The 15500-nt window shown below is 37.1% G+C and overlaps 1 protein-coding gene across 2 annotated transcripts in view; it reads right to left on the bottom strand.

Moving 5' to 3' along the window:
• Positions 1–10356, bottom strand: part of LOC145290126 (sigma non-opioid intracellular receptor 1-like) — a 104346-nt gene extending 93990 nt beyond the window's left edge. The window contains exon 1 of one of the 2 annotated variants that reach the window (XM_080136461.1): positions 10072–10356. In XM_080136461.1, the coding sequence (XP_079992587.1) occupies positions 10072–10207 (136 nt within the window). In that variant the 5' untranslated portion in view covers positions 10208–10356. The remainder of the gene's footprint in view (positions 1–10071) is intronic. The other variant, XM_080136460.1, reaches the window with a different exon arrangement.
• Between the last annotated feature and the right edge of the window lie 5144 nt (positions 10357–15500).

Below are 15500 nucleotides of genomic sequence, written 5' to 3'. Positions count from 1 at the left end.
ATATGCTTAAAATAATCATCTGAGACTGAAATCAACATATTGTGTTGTAAGGGACAGAATTATAGATTAAAAAAAAAAAAAAAAAAAAAAAAAAATTGTTTGCATACCTTATTTTGACGTCTGAATATCAGAACTTCGATTGTGTTTAATTATCCCGCTTTTGAGTTTTGAAGTGTGAAATTCGGTGAATATGTTAAGTAAAATAATTAATTTAAGTTAAGCAAAACAAAAAAAAATTTTTTTTAATATTTATACGAAAAAAGCTATTTTAAAATTTTTGATAAATAAATTAACAATTTTTTTTTAGCGAGCCGAATAATGCATGACCATTATTAAACAGGGCATGCTTTGAATAATCGATACCAAAAAAAAAAATTCGATAAATATTGTGCCCTTTGTGTTAAAAATAGCATCTTTTTTTTCGATCCCGTTTGAAAACGTTTGCCGCCTTTGACTATGGTGGACCAAACGCGCTGAAATAATTTTTTTTTATTCTGCTTTAAATTGCCCCCCCCCATTTTGGGGAGTCTGGCCCCCACACACATACACATTAAAAACCAAACGCATACAAATGGTCACCCATCTGGTACTGGCCAGCCTCAGCTTAATAATACATTGAAATTTTCGTCACTGAAAAATAAGTTTTTTTTGGCCTGTTTGGTCTTCCATAGTTTGCTTTTTATCAGACGAAAACGTAAACAGAGTCGATCTGAACTCTACGTCAACGCGAATATCTGGTTACCTATATGAATAAGTGGAATTATTTGAAATTCAGGTACTTATATTATAATATTTTTGCATATTCTCTTAGAAAATCATCCTAAATCTTAGTTAGACAATAAATAAATTAATTAATTATTTCAAAAACCCTTTTTTTTTAATATTTAAGTACGTTTTTTGTGCAAGACAAAAAATGTCAATTGTTAACTTTTTGGGAAAATTTAACATTTAAAATTGAATTAAAAATAGTAGAAAAAGTTTTACATTATTCTGTTTTCTATATGATAAAATTCAGGGTTTTATCTTTCTGGAAAAAAAAAGTTACTCAGAAATAATGGATTTTAATAAACGTAATTTCGTTTTAAAAAACAACAACAACTTGATTTTGCGGCCATTTTTGGCGGTGCCTAATTTAAAATTGATTGATTTCCTGAATTTTGATGAAATTTTAAATGAAGAGAAGGATGAAAATGTTGATACATTTTGGACATCAGCCATTCATTTTGCACGCACCTAACTCTAACACTAGCAAGAGCGGTAGGGCTTCACATTCAGACTCTGGGGTTCTAGTTTCAAATGTCGCTAGGTTCAGCAGCACTGATGAACACATGTCCTTGGATAATTAAATTAAGAAAAAATGAGTATATAATATATATATAAGTCTCCGTTCAGTTTCAAAAGACCAATGAATACCCCCCTGTAAGGATAGCTGCACGTGTAATTGTGAGGCAAGAGATGCGCAATCTCCAACCACACCTCGCCTGAATTGGCACTACTTGAGTTCAATGGCAATCCAAGATGATTGGAAACAATGCCGAGATAAGCGGGGAGCACATATGACACCTAGAATTCACAAATGATCCTCATTTTAGTACTGACCAGGCTTAACGTTGCTTGACGCTTAACTTTGGTGATTTAACAAGAACTGGTGTCTCAATGTGATTATGCCATACATTAAATGTTTAGATGCTGCACCTTTCTGGGCAAATTTGTATTTATATAGATTAGACTAGACTATATAATCTATATATATAAATTCATATTCCTATGTTTGTTTGTTCACAATTTGATTAATATAAACAAAAGGTTCATTAGTTTAGTATTTCATTTATTTCTATATATAGTATGATTCTTTAAAAATATACGATTAAGAGGTCACCTCATTTGTTTATTATATTAAGGAAAATCAATTGTACCAAATAGCTGTATGTTAGTTTAAGTTTCTAGCGAGAGAGTTGTTTTAATTGTTCTATTTAAGACTTATTTCATTAACTCTAAATAACAATTATATTGATAATATATTTAATTAAATCGATTTTTTATTAAATGAGTAGAGTTATTTCCCCTTGATGAGTTTTTTTTTTATACGTTCCGAAGTTCGAAAGATAAAAAAACAAACTCTTCCCAAATAAATTAATTTGGTAATTGCAAGACGTTTCTGCAGCTAGCAATAGAAAGGGAGATTAATTCTAGTGCTTAAGGCCACCAAAGTTCTCAAGTTGAAGAAAAGGCGGCGTTTGTCTCCCTTTATTCGAGTTGTGAAACATCTCATGGCACTGTATTTTTTAATACTCACTTAAAAAAGTATTTTATTTAAAAAGGACATGGAATATAAAATATAAATATGGATAAATTCTTAACAATGAAGAATGGAAGTACCCATTGAATAGTATTTTTTATAGGTAAGTGATTTTTTAGAATTTATATCTACTTTTATATTCGAAGTAAGTTAAAATTTGTTGATTTTCTTTAAATCTTTTTTTAAAGAAAACCGATTTAAAAAAAAACAAGTATTGCATAATTTGCAATTAAACCTGTTATTTTTAAAAAATTTGGTCTTTGCTCCTTTAATTGAAAAATAATTAGGGTTTAAATTAAATTTTTCAAGTAGTTATAAGCTTCGAAAAATAGGACGTTGAATTATTCAATTTTTTATCACGCATTTTTAATGGCGTTTTCTGACACTGTTAGCGTTATTCTAGAGTCGAAGATTCTAACCAGGGGGTGATTACCCAGATTTAGCTTATTTGGCTGGGATTGTCTTACATAAAAATATTTCCTTGCAACAATATTTTGTAAGACTGTAAACCACAAGATTAATTAATCTGATTTAACTCATTTCATTGTTTGGATACATATATATGGTAATGTTTACACACAGATGTCGGTGGTGACTGATGTGTCTCTTGTTTATATAAAACGTGAACTAACGGAGTATATGAAACTGAAACGAAATAAATATGAGTGGGTCACTGTTAAGATTATGCACGACATTTTAATACTTTTTGCATCTTGCTTCAATGTTGACTTCCTTTTTATGATTTAATGGTTGGTAGTTGCCGTTAGGTCAGGAAAAAAAAATGCAACTACTTTTTCTTTTTAATAAATATAAAATTTTTTAATGAATATAACAAAAATTGCATTTTGTTTACTTTTTTAAAGGCTTTTAACTTAAAAATAGGGTGCTTATGCACTTATGTCACCGTGCTATTTTTTTAAAATAGTATTTTCAAGTTGAATTCAAGTTCTACGATATCTTTTTTTAAAATTAATAGGTGAAAGTACAGAATTACAAAACACCCTCCACTCCCATATTAAGAATGGCTTTCTAAACAATAACATACTTATTTCAGCATGATAACATAAGTGCATAAGTACCAAAAACAGAATGAAAACATTACAAAAGAAAATATAGCAGTTCAAAGTGTAGTATTTGTTCTGATACTACACTTCACCTTTGCTGACCTCGATCAGTGGAGGAGAAATCCTTCTAGACTGAGGCAATTTTAATTTTTGTTCCTGTCCAGAATGCCCCATTTTGAGGAACTGGATTTTCCCTACATAAAAAACTGATTTTATGTCTAACTTTGCTCTTGTGGGGAGGCAAATAAATAGAAACATTAATAACTAGAATAAAAATACAAAACAAAAAAAAACAACAAAAACCTTAACATTGAAGCAAGTCGGAAAAAGCATTAAAAACGTTTTTTTTAATTTTTTTTTTTTTTTTTTTACAAAGGAGTCATCACTTATTAAGGTCTTGAGACCACTCGAGAATAAGGGTCAATGAGTGTATGGTAGTCAATAGGATAATATAGTAGTAATCCTTAGTAATGGAAATTTGGTAAATTGGATTATTTAAGGGGACGGCTTGTAGCAATCGCTACATATAGCCGGAGCAAATCTTCAGCGGAGACATTTCCATAGCAATCATCGTTTCAACGCCCACGGATATCAGAATGCGCAGGATTACAATGTTGTAATTTGTCCATCCTCACAGATGCAAATAAAGGGACTATGTTATGCTCCACGCGCAGCAATACAAGAAACATACTGGAATGTTCTAGAACACATGTACATAAGGTTTTGCCCACAAACCAGTTGAGGATGCAGTTCTACAAGTAAGCATCGTGCTGCTCGTCCTCAGTACATATGCAAGACTATATCCTAATAAAACGTTAAATCATCCTTCATGACTTTGCGCACATCATGCACCTTAATTTCTCAATATGGAAAGTTACCATTGTTATATATTGGTATCATCGAGGTCTCTTTGGGGTTATCATTGAGGAGCACCATTTAAATCATTGAGGGGCATTTTTTTACGTTTGGATGTATACACTGTATAACATCAAAAGATTCCGTGTGCGTATGATTGTCTCTAATATAAATGGTTGTGTGTTTGATTATCATAAAGGGAATCGTGTGTGTGACATGTAATTTCTGAACCTACCTCTGCTTCTTCGATGTTGGACCATCTGGGAATTTCTCATCCTGGAGGGAGACTTGATACCTGTTTGACGAAGATTTATCACTCCAAGACGATGAATGGGTTTTATAGTTTTTATTTCACTTTCCCCAGAGGTCCTGCAGAAGGTGGAAGTGAAATCTGCTTGTGTGGGCTCTTCTTCACACACGTCAGCGTTCGTCTCCCCCCTCCCTAGTTAAGAGGGGGAGACAACGGAAAAACGTCCGTCTTCTTTAAAGTCCAAATCAAATCTCACAGATCTAGCAAACCTGACCACGTCACATATACGTAATCTGGTCAGCTGACCTTCGGTTCTGGTAAACGTGTCTACCTCCACGTTTACTCACCTCTCTCTCTGTAACACCATATCGAATGAGAAATTTCTTTTTTCAACAAATTCTATTTTGAATTAATGTTTTCATATGTGCCGAACACACACGCAACTTATGTAGCCTAATGACTTTTTCTCCTCAGAAAATAACCATGTGTCACTATTCATGAAAATCAGTAATCTTAAACTTTATGCCTTTTCCATGAGACACTTATTAGCTAAGCCTGTCTAATGAACACTCGTTGCAAAAACCTTAACGTTGGAATGATTTGAATTACTGTTTTTTAAACATATAAATAAACGTTACTTCATTCCAATACTGCAATCGCGAGTTCTTTGTTAAGTGTCGTTATTTTTCCGAAATTACTCCAATTTTTTTTATTTTATATGGGTGAGGATGTAATTTGGTAGGTGTGTCAGAATTTTTTGGGAATTTTGACACCTTTAACCTGCGATAAAATATATAAAACTTGTAATTTCTTTTTTTAAAGTGAGTTGTTTAATTTCTTTATGGAATATACTTCCCAAATAAACTATTAAAGTTTTAAAAAAAAAAAAATAATAGAAATATTATTTTTTAACAAAAGTGTTTACACAGTGCATGCGCACGCCCATGCGGCCATTTTTTCTACGTAATGAAATGAATTGAATTTTATGTGTTAAAAGGTTTTTCAATTTTTCAATTTCAAAATCTATCACAATTTTTCTATTAGTTCAATTTTTAAGATATTTTCAGGTTTAATGTGAAATTTTATGCTTTTTTCAATAAACCGAATATAATATTCTAGACAAACGATTTTTTTTAAATTCACCCCCACATTGTGAAATGTCTATTCAAACGAAAATAATTTTCTCACCTCAAATTTATATATCACAAATTGAAGATAAAAGATTAATAAATAAAATAATCTAATTTAAAACAAAAATAAAATAATAGTTATGTGTAAATTTACCTGTAAAGTCAAAAGTTTAGAACCTTTAAAAAAAAAAAAAAAAACACACTGATTTTTTTTAAGTGAAACCTCACATTCTGAATATATTGTTCTGTAAAAATTAGACACCTACATCAATTTTTTTTCTATTTCATTCAATGTTTTTTTTTTTTTTTTTCAAAAATCTAAAAGAAAAAAGTTCATTGCATAAAGAAGAAATAAAATATTTTAAATCAAAAACTCATGTAATTCTTTAAAAGAATTAAAAAAAAAAAAAAAAACAGATGGAAAATTTGTCGGCGTTTTTTTTTTTTTTAAAGTAAACTTTGATGAGTGAAATGTGATCATTTTCACATACGGTGAGCAATCCTTGACTAATTTAATTGCTGACAGCAAACATATGTCAGAAATTCAAAAGGGAAATAAGGCACATATCATCGCTTCAAATGTTTGTTTCTTTATATAGTTACTACCTGGAAATATATTTGGTCTAATGTGTTGTTTTTACGTTTTTGAAATAATTATGGCGGTTTTCGGCCTCCATATTTATCAACTGGAAGAAAGAGAGACAATTCCGTTTGTGAACCTCTCATATGACAATTTAAAATCGCGGTATTTTTGAATTCTTGCCTAAGAATTTCTTTTATTTAAAAAGTACATGGAATATAAAATATAAATATGGATAAATTCTTAACAATGAAGAATGGAAGTACTTATTGATTATTATTTTTTATAGGTAAGTGATTTTTTGGAATTTATATCATTATTATATTTAATTAAAAGTGTCATAGTCGAAGTAAGTTAACATTCGTTGATTTTCTTGAAATCTTTTTTTAAAGAAAACCGATTAAAAAAATATTGCATATTTTTCTATTAAACTTTTTATTTGAAAATTCTGTCTTTGCTCTTTTTATTGAAAAAAAAAAGAAAAAAAGGGTTAAATTACATTTTTCAAGTAGTTATAAGTTTCGAAAGACAGCGAGTCTAATTATTCAAATGTTTATCACCCATTTTTAATGGTGGCATCTGACACTGCTAGTGATTTGGTGAAAGCCTTTTGCAAATCGGAGATTACGTTAAATTTACCTTTAACGATTCTGGTAATACTCTACTACTTTCGACTTCTAGAGATTCCTGCACCTGCAACCTTGGTTTTAAAAATAGATAGATCCTGAATAATTGAATACCGACTCCGACTCACACCGATAACCTATAGGCTCATCAAGAACTTGTTCACGTTGGACTTGAAGACGACCAGAAAGCAGAGACACGGAAGAGAATTCATGCAGTAATCTTCACAGTGACCCACATGTATTTATTTCGTTTCATGTAGTTCGTTGGTTCGTGTTCTACATAAACACGTATCACGTGACACCGCGGTGGCCATCGGCGTCTGTCAACATTGCCGCAAATTAATCGACGCTATCGCAACGCAAGGGAAATAACTCCAAATAAATTAAACGGTACTTATGTATTTTATGTACCGTGATGAAATAATAACGTTACTATTTCGAACGCTATTAACATGGGGAGGAGGGGTGTATTTTGTAACTGTTCTGTGCTTTCACCTAACAATTTAATAGAAAATAAAGATATCGTGAAACTTGACAAAAAACTATGTTTTTTTTTTTTTTTTTTTTAGATTAGGTTCACCTCCACAATTTTCTTTTAAATGACAACTTTTAAAGGTTTTCGACTATGCTGACTACGAAAATTGCATTGGAATTTTGCAGAAATAATTAGTTATCGAGATATAAAAAATTGTATTATGCATTGTATTTTTTGGCGGCCATCTTTTTTTACGCGCGTGCAATGTCAGTCAGAGATGAATAGATTTGTTTATGGTGCGCCCGCACGCGCGTAAAAATGGCCGCCAAAGAATACAATGCATAATACAACTTTTTATTTTTCGATAAGTACTTATTTCTGCGAAATTTCAATGCGATTTTCGTATTCAACATAGTCGAAAACTTTTAAAAGTCGTCATTTAAAAGAAAATTGTTGAGCTGGACCTAATCTGAAAATTTACCAAAAAAAAAAAAAAAAACATAAAACTTTAATTAAACTAAACTTGGAAATACGATTTAAAAAATTAGCGCAGATCACTCTCTGCACTAGCACCCATATTTCTTTCTTTCACCTCTTGTTGACTATTGTGTTTAAAAAAAAAAAAAAAAAATTCCAAATTTTTTAATGACTTACAGTTAAAGAAAAGTACAACAAATTGGACTTTTTTTTTTTTTTTTTTTTGTCTCGCGTAGTTTTTAATGTGGTTTACAAAAACATAAGCACCAAACATCTTTGTTTTTCATTCTTTTTTGCGGGAGGGGGATTCAATTATAGAACTTATGTGGCTTAATAGGTGCTTTTGCAGTTTAGTTAAATATTTTTCAACGCACCGACATACCAATTAGAACACCATTTAACATTTTCCGAAGATTTTACTGTGTACATTGGGGGCATGAGCGGGGGGGGGATGTGATGTTGGGGCGCGCGCGCCCCAACATCACATCCCCCCCCCCGCTCATGCCCCCAATGTACACAGTAAAATCTTCGGAAAATGTTAAATGGTGTTCTAATTGGTATGTCGGTGCGTTACTTTTTGAAAATTTGAAAATTCTATGTTCCAGGTAAAAAAAAAAAAAACAGATAAATTAACCCCCCCCCTCCTACTCCAACTTGGAGTGCTTTCCTTTTCTTGTTTTATTTCTTTTTCAGCTAATTTTAAATTTTCCACCCAAAAAGTGCTATAATGTATTTTTGAAAATTAGAAAATTCTATGTCCTGGAAAAAAAAAAAAATCCCCTCACCCCCAACGTAGTTTGCTTGGTGAAGCCGTCGTTTATGCTACAGCGTGCATGCGCGTAGCATAAACGGAAGCTGCAAAATGGTGGACAGTAGTTCGTGGGTTCAGGGGTTAATACTATGCAAACGGTAAATTTGCCCCAAGTTTGACTATCAGATTCGTTGTCAGCGACCTCAATTACCTATAAAAAAACAAATTAGAGTGGTCGGCGTTTTGTAGTAGCGTATCTGGATATTTACCATTGTGTTTAAAAAAAAAAAAAAAAAAAATTCCCCAAATCTGTCTTCTCGTTAATCAACTTTCAATGTAGACATGTTGTCGCCATTGCAAGTCGATTGAAAAGTGTAAGAAACGTTAAGACTTTGCTAGTTACGTTGAGAATTTCACTTTAATGAGTTTTATATAATAAAATTGAGAATTCGACTTAAGAATAAAAAATACAGAAAAATGTACACCCATCACGGAAGAAAGAGGTCATATTCCCAAAATCACAAATTGATCAAGTAGCTTTTTTGGGTTTGTATTACTGTACACATAGATTCGAAAAAGTTGTCAAAAAACAAATATATAACAAATAAATGTTATCAAAGGCAAGATAAGTTACTTTTCTACCAAACTGGATATGTTTTTCGTGTTTTTATTCAATGTAACACGTTTATTCAGCTCGAAAAACATGCAGTGTTTACCGATGATGCATTGGAAAATTCAAAATGGCGCCCGACTCTCTCTTTAACACAGTAAGTTCGGGAAAAGAGGTTATAAATCATAAACTAGACAAAATACTGTTAGAAACTCGCTCAATATATGTTATCGTGACATAAGTTGACATATATTCGGTGTTTTTTAAATAGTATTTTGTCTAGTTCATTATTTATAACACCTTTTCCCAAACTTGCCGTGTTAAAGAGAGAGTCTGGCTCCATTTGGAATTTTCCAATACATCGGCAAACACTGCATGTTTTTCGAGCCGAATAAACGTGTTACAATTGAATAAAAACACAAAAAATATATCCAGTTTGGTAGAAAAGTAACTTATCTTGCCTTTGATAACATTTATTTGCTATATATTTGTTTTTTGATAACTTTTTTGAATCTATGTGTACAGTAATACAAACCCACTTTTTTATGTGTAGAAAATATATATTTTACGATTTTTAGCGCTTAGTTTGAATCGAGGTATCTCCTTCTTATAGATATAACATGGCGGATCAAAAAATAGTGGCTCGATTTATAAGAAAATTTGATTTTTTTAAAAAACAAAACAAAAAACTTGATCAATTTAGGTTTTTAATATTACATCTCCGTTCCTTGACGGTACGCACATAAAGATTTGTCTGTATTTTCTGTAATATAAAAAAAAAAATTTTTTTTTTAATAAAATCGAATTCTTAATAAAAACCGATATTAATTATGTGTTTTTTGAAGAGATGGAGGTACGTGTTATCGCGTAGTAACTATTCTGTACTTTCACAGAAAGAAAAAAGAAAAAAACAGCTGAAATGGCCGAGACAATAAAATAAAAATAAATTCTCACCGGACGCTGGAATGTGTTTACGTGCAATTTCTGCGACAACTTCGTGTGAAAAAAGGTATTCCTTTTGTTTCAGCCAGTGGTGTCCAACCCCGACGATTACGAGAATGTAAGCTAAGAAAGAAAATATTGAAGACATTTTCAATTTTCCTCTAGTTTCGAAGAAGTTATTTACTGTGGTCAGTAGCGAATACTCTAGTTATTAACGTGTGTTAATACTTCAACTCAAGTAAAAACAAAGACACATGTTATTAAAAGGTCTACAAGTACAATTATACAAAGGGACATAACTCTAAAAGAGTTAAAACCAAGGGACACAACTTATGTCTGCCCTGTTTACCTGATCCTTATTATTTTATTTACTTTTCATGCAGATTCGGTTGAAAGAACATTTAATAGACGAGCATTTTAGATTTAACAGTTTGAATAAAAATAAGGGCCGGATACTTGGCTTCGGAATTTAAAAATTTGCTTCAAGTCATTAATATATATATATATATATATATATATATATATATATATATATATATATATATATATATATATGCGCCATTGCGCCAGCCTTTTCTAGTCTCACACAAAAACACGCGTTCACATCTCAAGCTATATTACTTGTCATATACACGCGCACACAAACATACGCGTACGTCCACACACGTACATATATTCACGTTCGCGTATAGACACTCACATTCACGTGTATACACACACACACGCTAACGTGCACACATGGACAACGTCACTTCCCCTTTCAAAGGAAATCCACACATGCGCAAAAGACCACCGGAAACACCTATAAAAGCAAGAGCAATAAGCAGCTTCTTTCTTTTCGGACCAGCTCTCGAGCTGAGAGGTTCAACGAACCAGTTGCCTCCCTTCCGGGAGGCGCGCACCCGCGCACATCACGTCCCCTCCTACTGTATGTGGGGCAAAAAGCTAACAGACAGTATGTACACCTTATACACTTTCTCTCTCCATGAACTGGATTGACCTTCTCACTCTCTTTTCCCCTTTTTGCTTTGGTCCATCAACGAGACAACTCATCTACAACTCGTGCCTGAGAACAACTCTGCATAGCTGACTGCTAACATGGCGCACAGCTTAACTGATGCAATCCTCTCTCTTTTGCTTTCTATGTAATGTGCATCCAGGAGACAAGCGCCCGTGTGTTTGTGTGTTGTGTGGGTGCATAAGAGAGATGGACGAAAAGGAAAGACTTACCTCGGGGCCGGCTCGGCGTCGCCGACCGAAAATAGAGAAAGAAAGATCAAGATGGCGGCTGCCGTCTTTTGTAAAGGATGATATTTCGCAAAGTCACATGAATTCTTGCAATATGCAAATTTAGCCAGCCTGCAACGGCCATAAAAGCGGGTGATTGAAAGACGTTGGCAGAGCGATGATTGACTTGGTCGGGAATCGTGTTGCTGTTGCTTCTCGTGCCGTGTGGGTGTGAGCATATCTTACTGTTGTTGGGTTCGTTCTGAGTAACCGTTCGCGTCCATCTAGGTGCCTTGCTAGTTGGATTCCATGCAGAACCGGTGTTTACTGGTTATTGAATTGCTTTACGTTGCTGCAACATTACACATCTACAGAGAGTGCAGTAATTTTAAAGGACTTTCCTTACACATTTGCTACAAGCTATTTCGGCTATTTGCCCTCTACGACTATGACCGAGTCGAAATTCGACTTAAAGCTCATACCCGAGTTTGACGGGTCCACGTCCATTGTCGACTGGGTTGAAAGGGTCGAGCTGATGTGTGACCTTTGTGAGGTAAAAAGGGTACACACTGTGATTCCCCTGAGATTAGCTGGGGGTGCCTTGAGTGTGTATCAGCAACTCAGTGCTGCTGAAAAGGGAGATGTCACTGCAATTAAAGCTGCGCTGTACAAGGCATTCGCCATGGATCCTTGTACGGCCTATGAAAAATTTGCTTCCCGAAAACTTCTACCGGGGGAAAGCGTGGATGTTTTCTTCGCGGAGTTAAAGAAACTCGCAGTCCTATTCGGTGGAGGAGTGTCGGAGCGGATGCTCGCGTACGCGTTTGTGGCGGGCCTTCCCACTCGGGTGAAGCAGCTATTGAGAGCCTCAACCAGCGTTTCAACAACGCCCATGGAACACTTGATGGAACGTGCTCGAGCCATCATCAAAGATGAGGAGGACCTGGGGGAACCAGTTGTGATGGCGACACAGACAGGCCAGATTGGCGCTCGGGAGATTCCGAATCAGAACCCTGCAAGCAATGGGAAATGTTTTCGCTGCGGCCGATGCGGACATTTTGCAAGGAATTGCACCAACAGGGGGTGTGTGCGCTGTTTTAATTGTGGCGGTTTGGGGCATCTAGCCCAAAACTGTGCGGGAAACGTATCAGGGGAGAGGACGTCAGCACTGCCCTGCTCCCCGAGCAAAATTTGAACAAGGCGCAACCAGTGATGACCGTCTACGTAAACAGGATACTCTGCTCAGCACTTTTCGACTCAGGCTGTTCGCATCCTATAGTGAGCGCCAGGCTGTGTCCAAGTTGGACTAAGAGAAAGATCAAAGTCACCACGATAGGAGGCGAGACCCAGACATGCTGTGGAGCTGGAACTGTCGAGGTCTACACGGACACCGGTGCAGCCACTAAGATCAATGTGCTCGTGACCCAAGGAAATCTGGGGTTTGACCTGTTGCTCGGATACGATGTCATCAAGTCGCTGGGGGGAGTCGCAATTCATCGGGATAGAAAAGTGCGATTCTTGGAGGCCCCAGTGTGTGCAGCGCTCCACATCGATCGGCCGGATTTTACAGTGGACTACGACTCTCGCAAGAGGGCTTGGATTGCATCTTGGAAGTGGACCAAGGGAAGGGCACCGACTAAACTCAAGAATGGGGTTGCAGAGTACCCTATACCCAGTGAGGCCCGAGCAGAATACGAAAGGGAACTAAAGCCGTGGATCCAAGATGGCTGGTTAATCCTCTACCCTGAGGACAAGCTTGGGCCTCCCAAGGGTCTAATACCCTTGATGGCAGTAGTCCAGCATAACAAGTCAAAAGTACGGCTGGTGCTGGACTATAGGGAGCTTAACAAGCATATTGAAGCCTACACTGCCGATGCTGACGTATGCGACAGCAAGTTGAGGGAATGGCGTCAGAAAGGCACTAATGTCTCAATATTGGATTTGTGAAAAGCCTATTTACAGGTGCGAGTTGATGAGACGTTGTGGCCGTTCCAGACAGTTTGGTTCCAGGGGCAGAGGTACTGCCTTACACGCCTCGGTGTTGGCCTAAATGTGGCACCACAGATTATGAAGACTATTGTCAACACAGTATTGTCCCAAGAAAAGCCCATGAGGGACTCAACGTCAGCTTACATTGATGACGTATACGTCAATGAAGATGTACAATCTGCATCGTGTGTCAAAGAAAAGTTGGCTCAGTTTGGTCTGGAATGCAAGAATCCCGAACGTTTGAGGGAAGGAGCACGTGTATTGGGATTGGATGTTTATGAGGAAGATGGCACCCTACAATGGAGGCGTGGCAGCGAAATTCTAAGCATCCCCAACATCATTACAAGGCGGACCGTTTTTTCTTGGTGTGGAAAACTTGTTGGTCACCTACCGGCCTGTGGCTGGCTCCGCGCAGCTGTTGGTGTAATTTAACGCAGAGCAAATTTAACAACCACAGGTTGGGATGACATATCCGATGATGTCCTACTAACTCTGATGATTAAAGAGACACTGGAGAGAGTGAACAAAAAGGACCCTGCCTGTGGGCGGTGGTGTGTTAACGGAGACAACGTAGGTGTGTGGGTTGATGCCAGTTCTTTGGCGTTGGGAGTATCGTTCGAGCAAGGAGGAAACATGTTCAAAGATGCATGTTGGCTGCGGCCCGTAACAGATTCTCAGCATATCAACCTGGCAGAGCTGGGCGCCGTTGTAAAGGGGATAAATCTGGCCCTGCAGTGGCAGTCTAAGAAGTTGACCTTGTACACAGATTCTCTCTGTGTCTACCACTGAGTGTCTGACACACTTTCAGGACAGACACGAATACCAAGGCAGCAAGCGAAATGTTAATACGGAGAAGGCTAGACACGCTAAAAAACCTGGTATCTGAGTATGGGCTATCACTGAGCGTCACTCTGGTGCCATCACATTGTAATCGTGCTGACCAACTGACCCGAGTACCTCACAAATGGTATGAAGCTGTGAAGATGGGAATGGAGATTACTGCTCGATCTTGTGCAGTTGCAATCGACCCATGTCAAATACAAAAAAATTCATACACAGAGCGGACATCCGGGTATCAAGAGGACCCTTTATTTTGTGAGGCGCGTATACCCAGCAGTGACCAAGATGGATGTCAGACAGATCATCAGAAACTGTGAGGCTTGCCAGTCTATTGATCCGGCACCAGAGCGATGGCAGAAGGGTCGATTGGAAGTTGAGGGTGTGTGGCAGTGGCTGGCCATGGATATCACCCATTACAGTGGCAAGCCCTTTCTAACACTCATTGATTGTGGGCCTACGAGATTTGCAGTGTGGAGGCAGATGACCAGACAGGATTCGGCAAATGTTGTTCGCCACCTATCATCCATTTTTTCTGAGCAAGGTGCGTCGGAAAAGCTCCTGACTGACAATGGTGCAGCGTTTTGTAGCCAGCAAGTCCGGCAGTTGTTAAATGAGTGGGGTGTCCGACTATGGTTGCGATGTGCACATGTGCCATCAGGAAATGCCATTGCTGAAAGAAGCCATCGCAGCATCAAAAGAATTGCTGCCAGGAAGCGATGTACTATTACGGAAGCCACATATTGGTATAACATTACGCCAAAGGATGGGACGTCTCCTTCAACCGCACCTGTGAATGCTATTTACACATACCGAGTCGGAGTGAAGGGAATCAACACTACGCAGCCAGCCGACAAGGGAACATGTAACAGACATGAAGTGGGAGATCCAGTGTGAGTGCGGCCCCCAGGAAATCTGTGCACCGACAAGTTTAAGCGAGGACAAATATCCGGAGTGATTAGCCAGCAGTCTGTGTTGGTCGATGGAACCCCATGACATGTGCGAGATCTTCGCCTAGCTACCGAGGCGCACCACACAACTACAGAAGAAAGCAGTGAAGCATCCAGTGATGAGCTGCCAATACACGGATTCAGTGAGCCCCCTCCAAAGACTGATAGTGATACTTCGTCTGATGAGGCGGAACCAGATCCAGAGCCCGAATCTGAACCAGTGAATGCACCTCTTCGCAGAAGCACATGCACTAAAAGGCCCCCACCCCCAATGCTCCCTATGTGATCATCAGATCAGGGGGGAGTGTAATGTGCATCCAGGAGACAAGCACCCACGTGTTTGTGTGTTGTGTGGGTGCGTAAGAGAGATGGACGAAAAGGAAAGACTTACCACGGGGCCGGCTCGGCGTCGCCGACCGAAAATAGAGAAAGAAAGAT

This window comes from Euprymna scolopes, chromosome 2 (assembly GCF_053919585.1).
Source record: "Euprymna scolopes isolate OS-2025 chromosome 2, ASM5391958v1, whole genome shotgun sequence".
Taxonomy (NCBI): domain Eukaryota; kingdom Metazoa; phylum Mollusca; class Cephalopoda; order Sepiida; family Sepiolidae; genus Euprymna; species Euprymna scolopes.
This window is presented reverse-complemented; position numbering and strand designations above follow the sequence as displayed.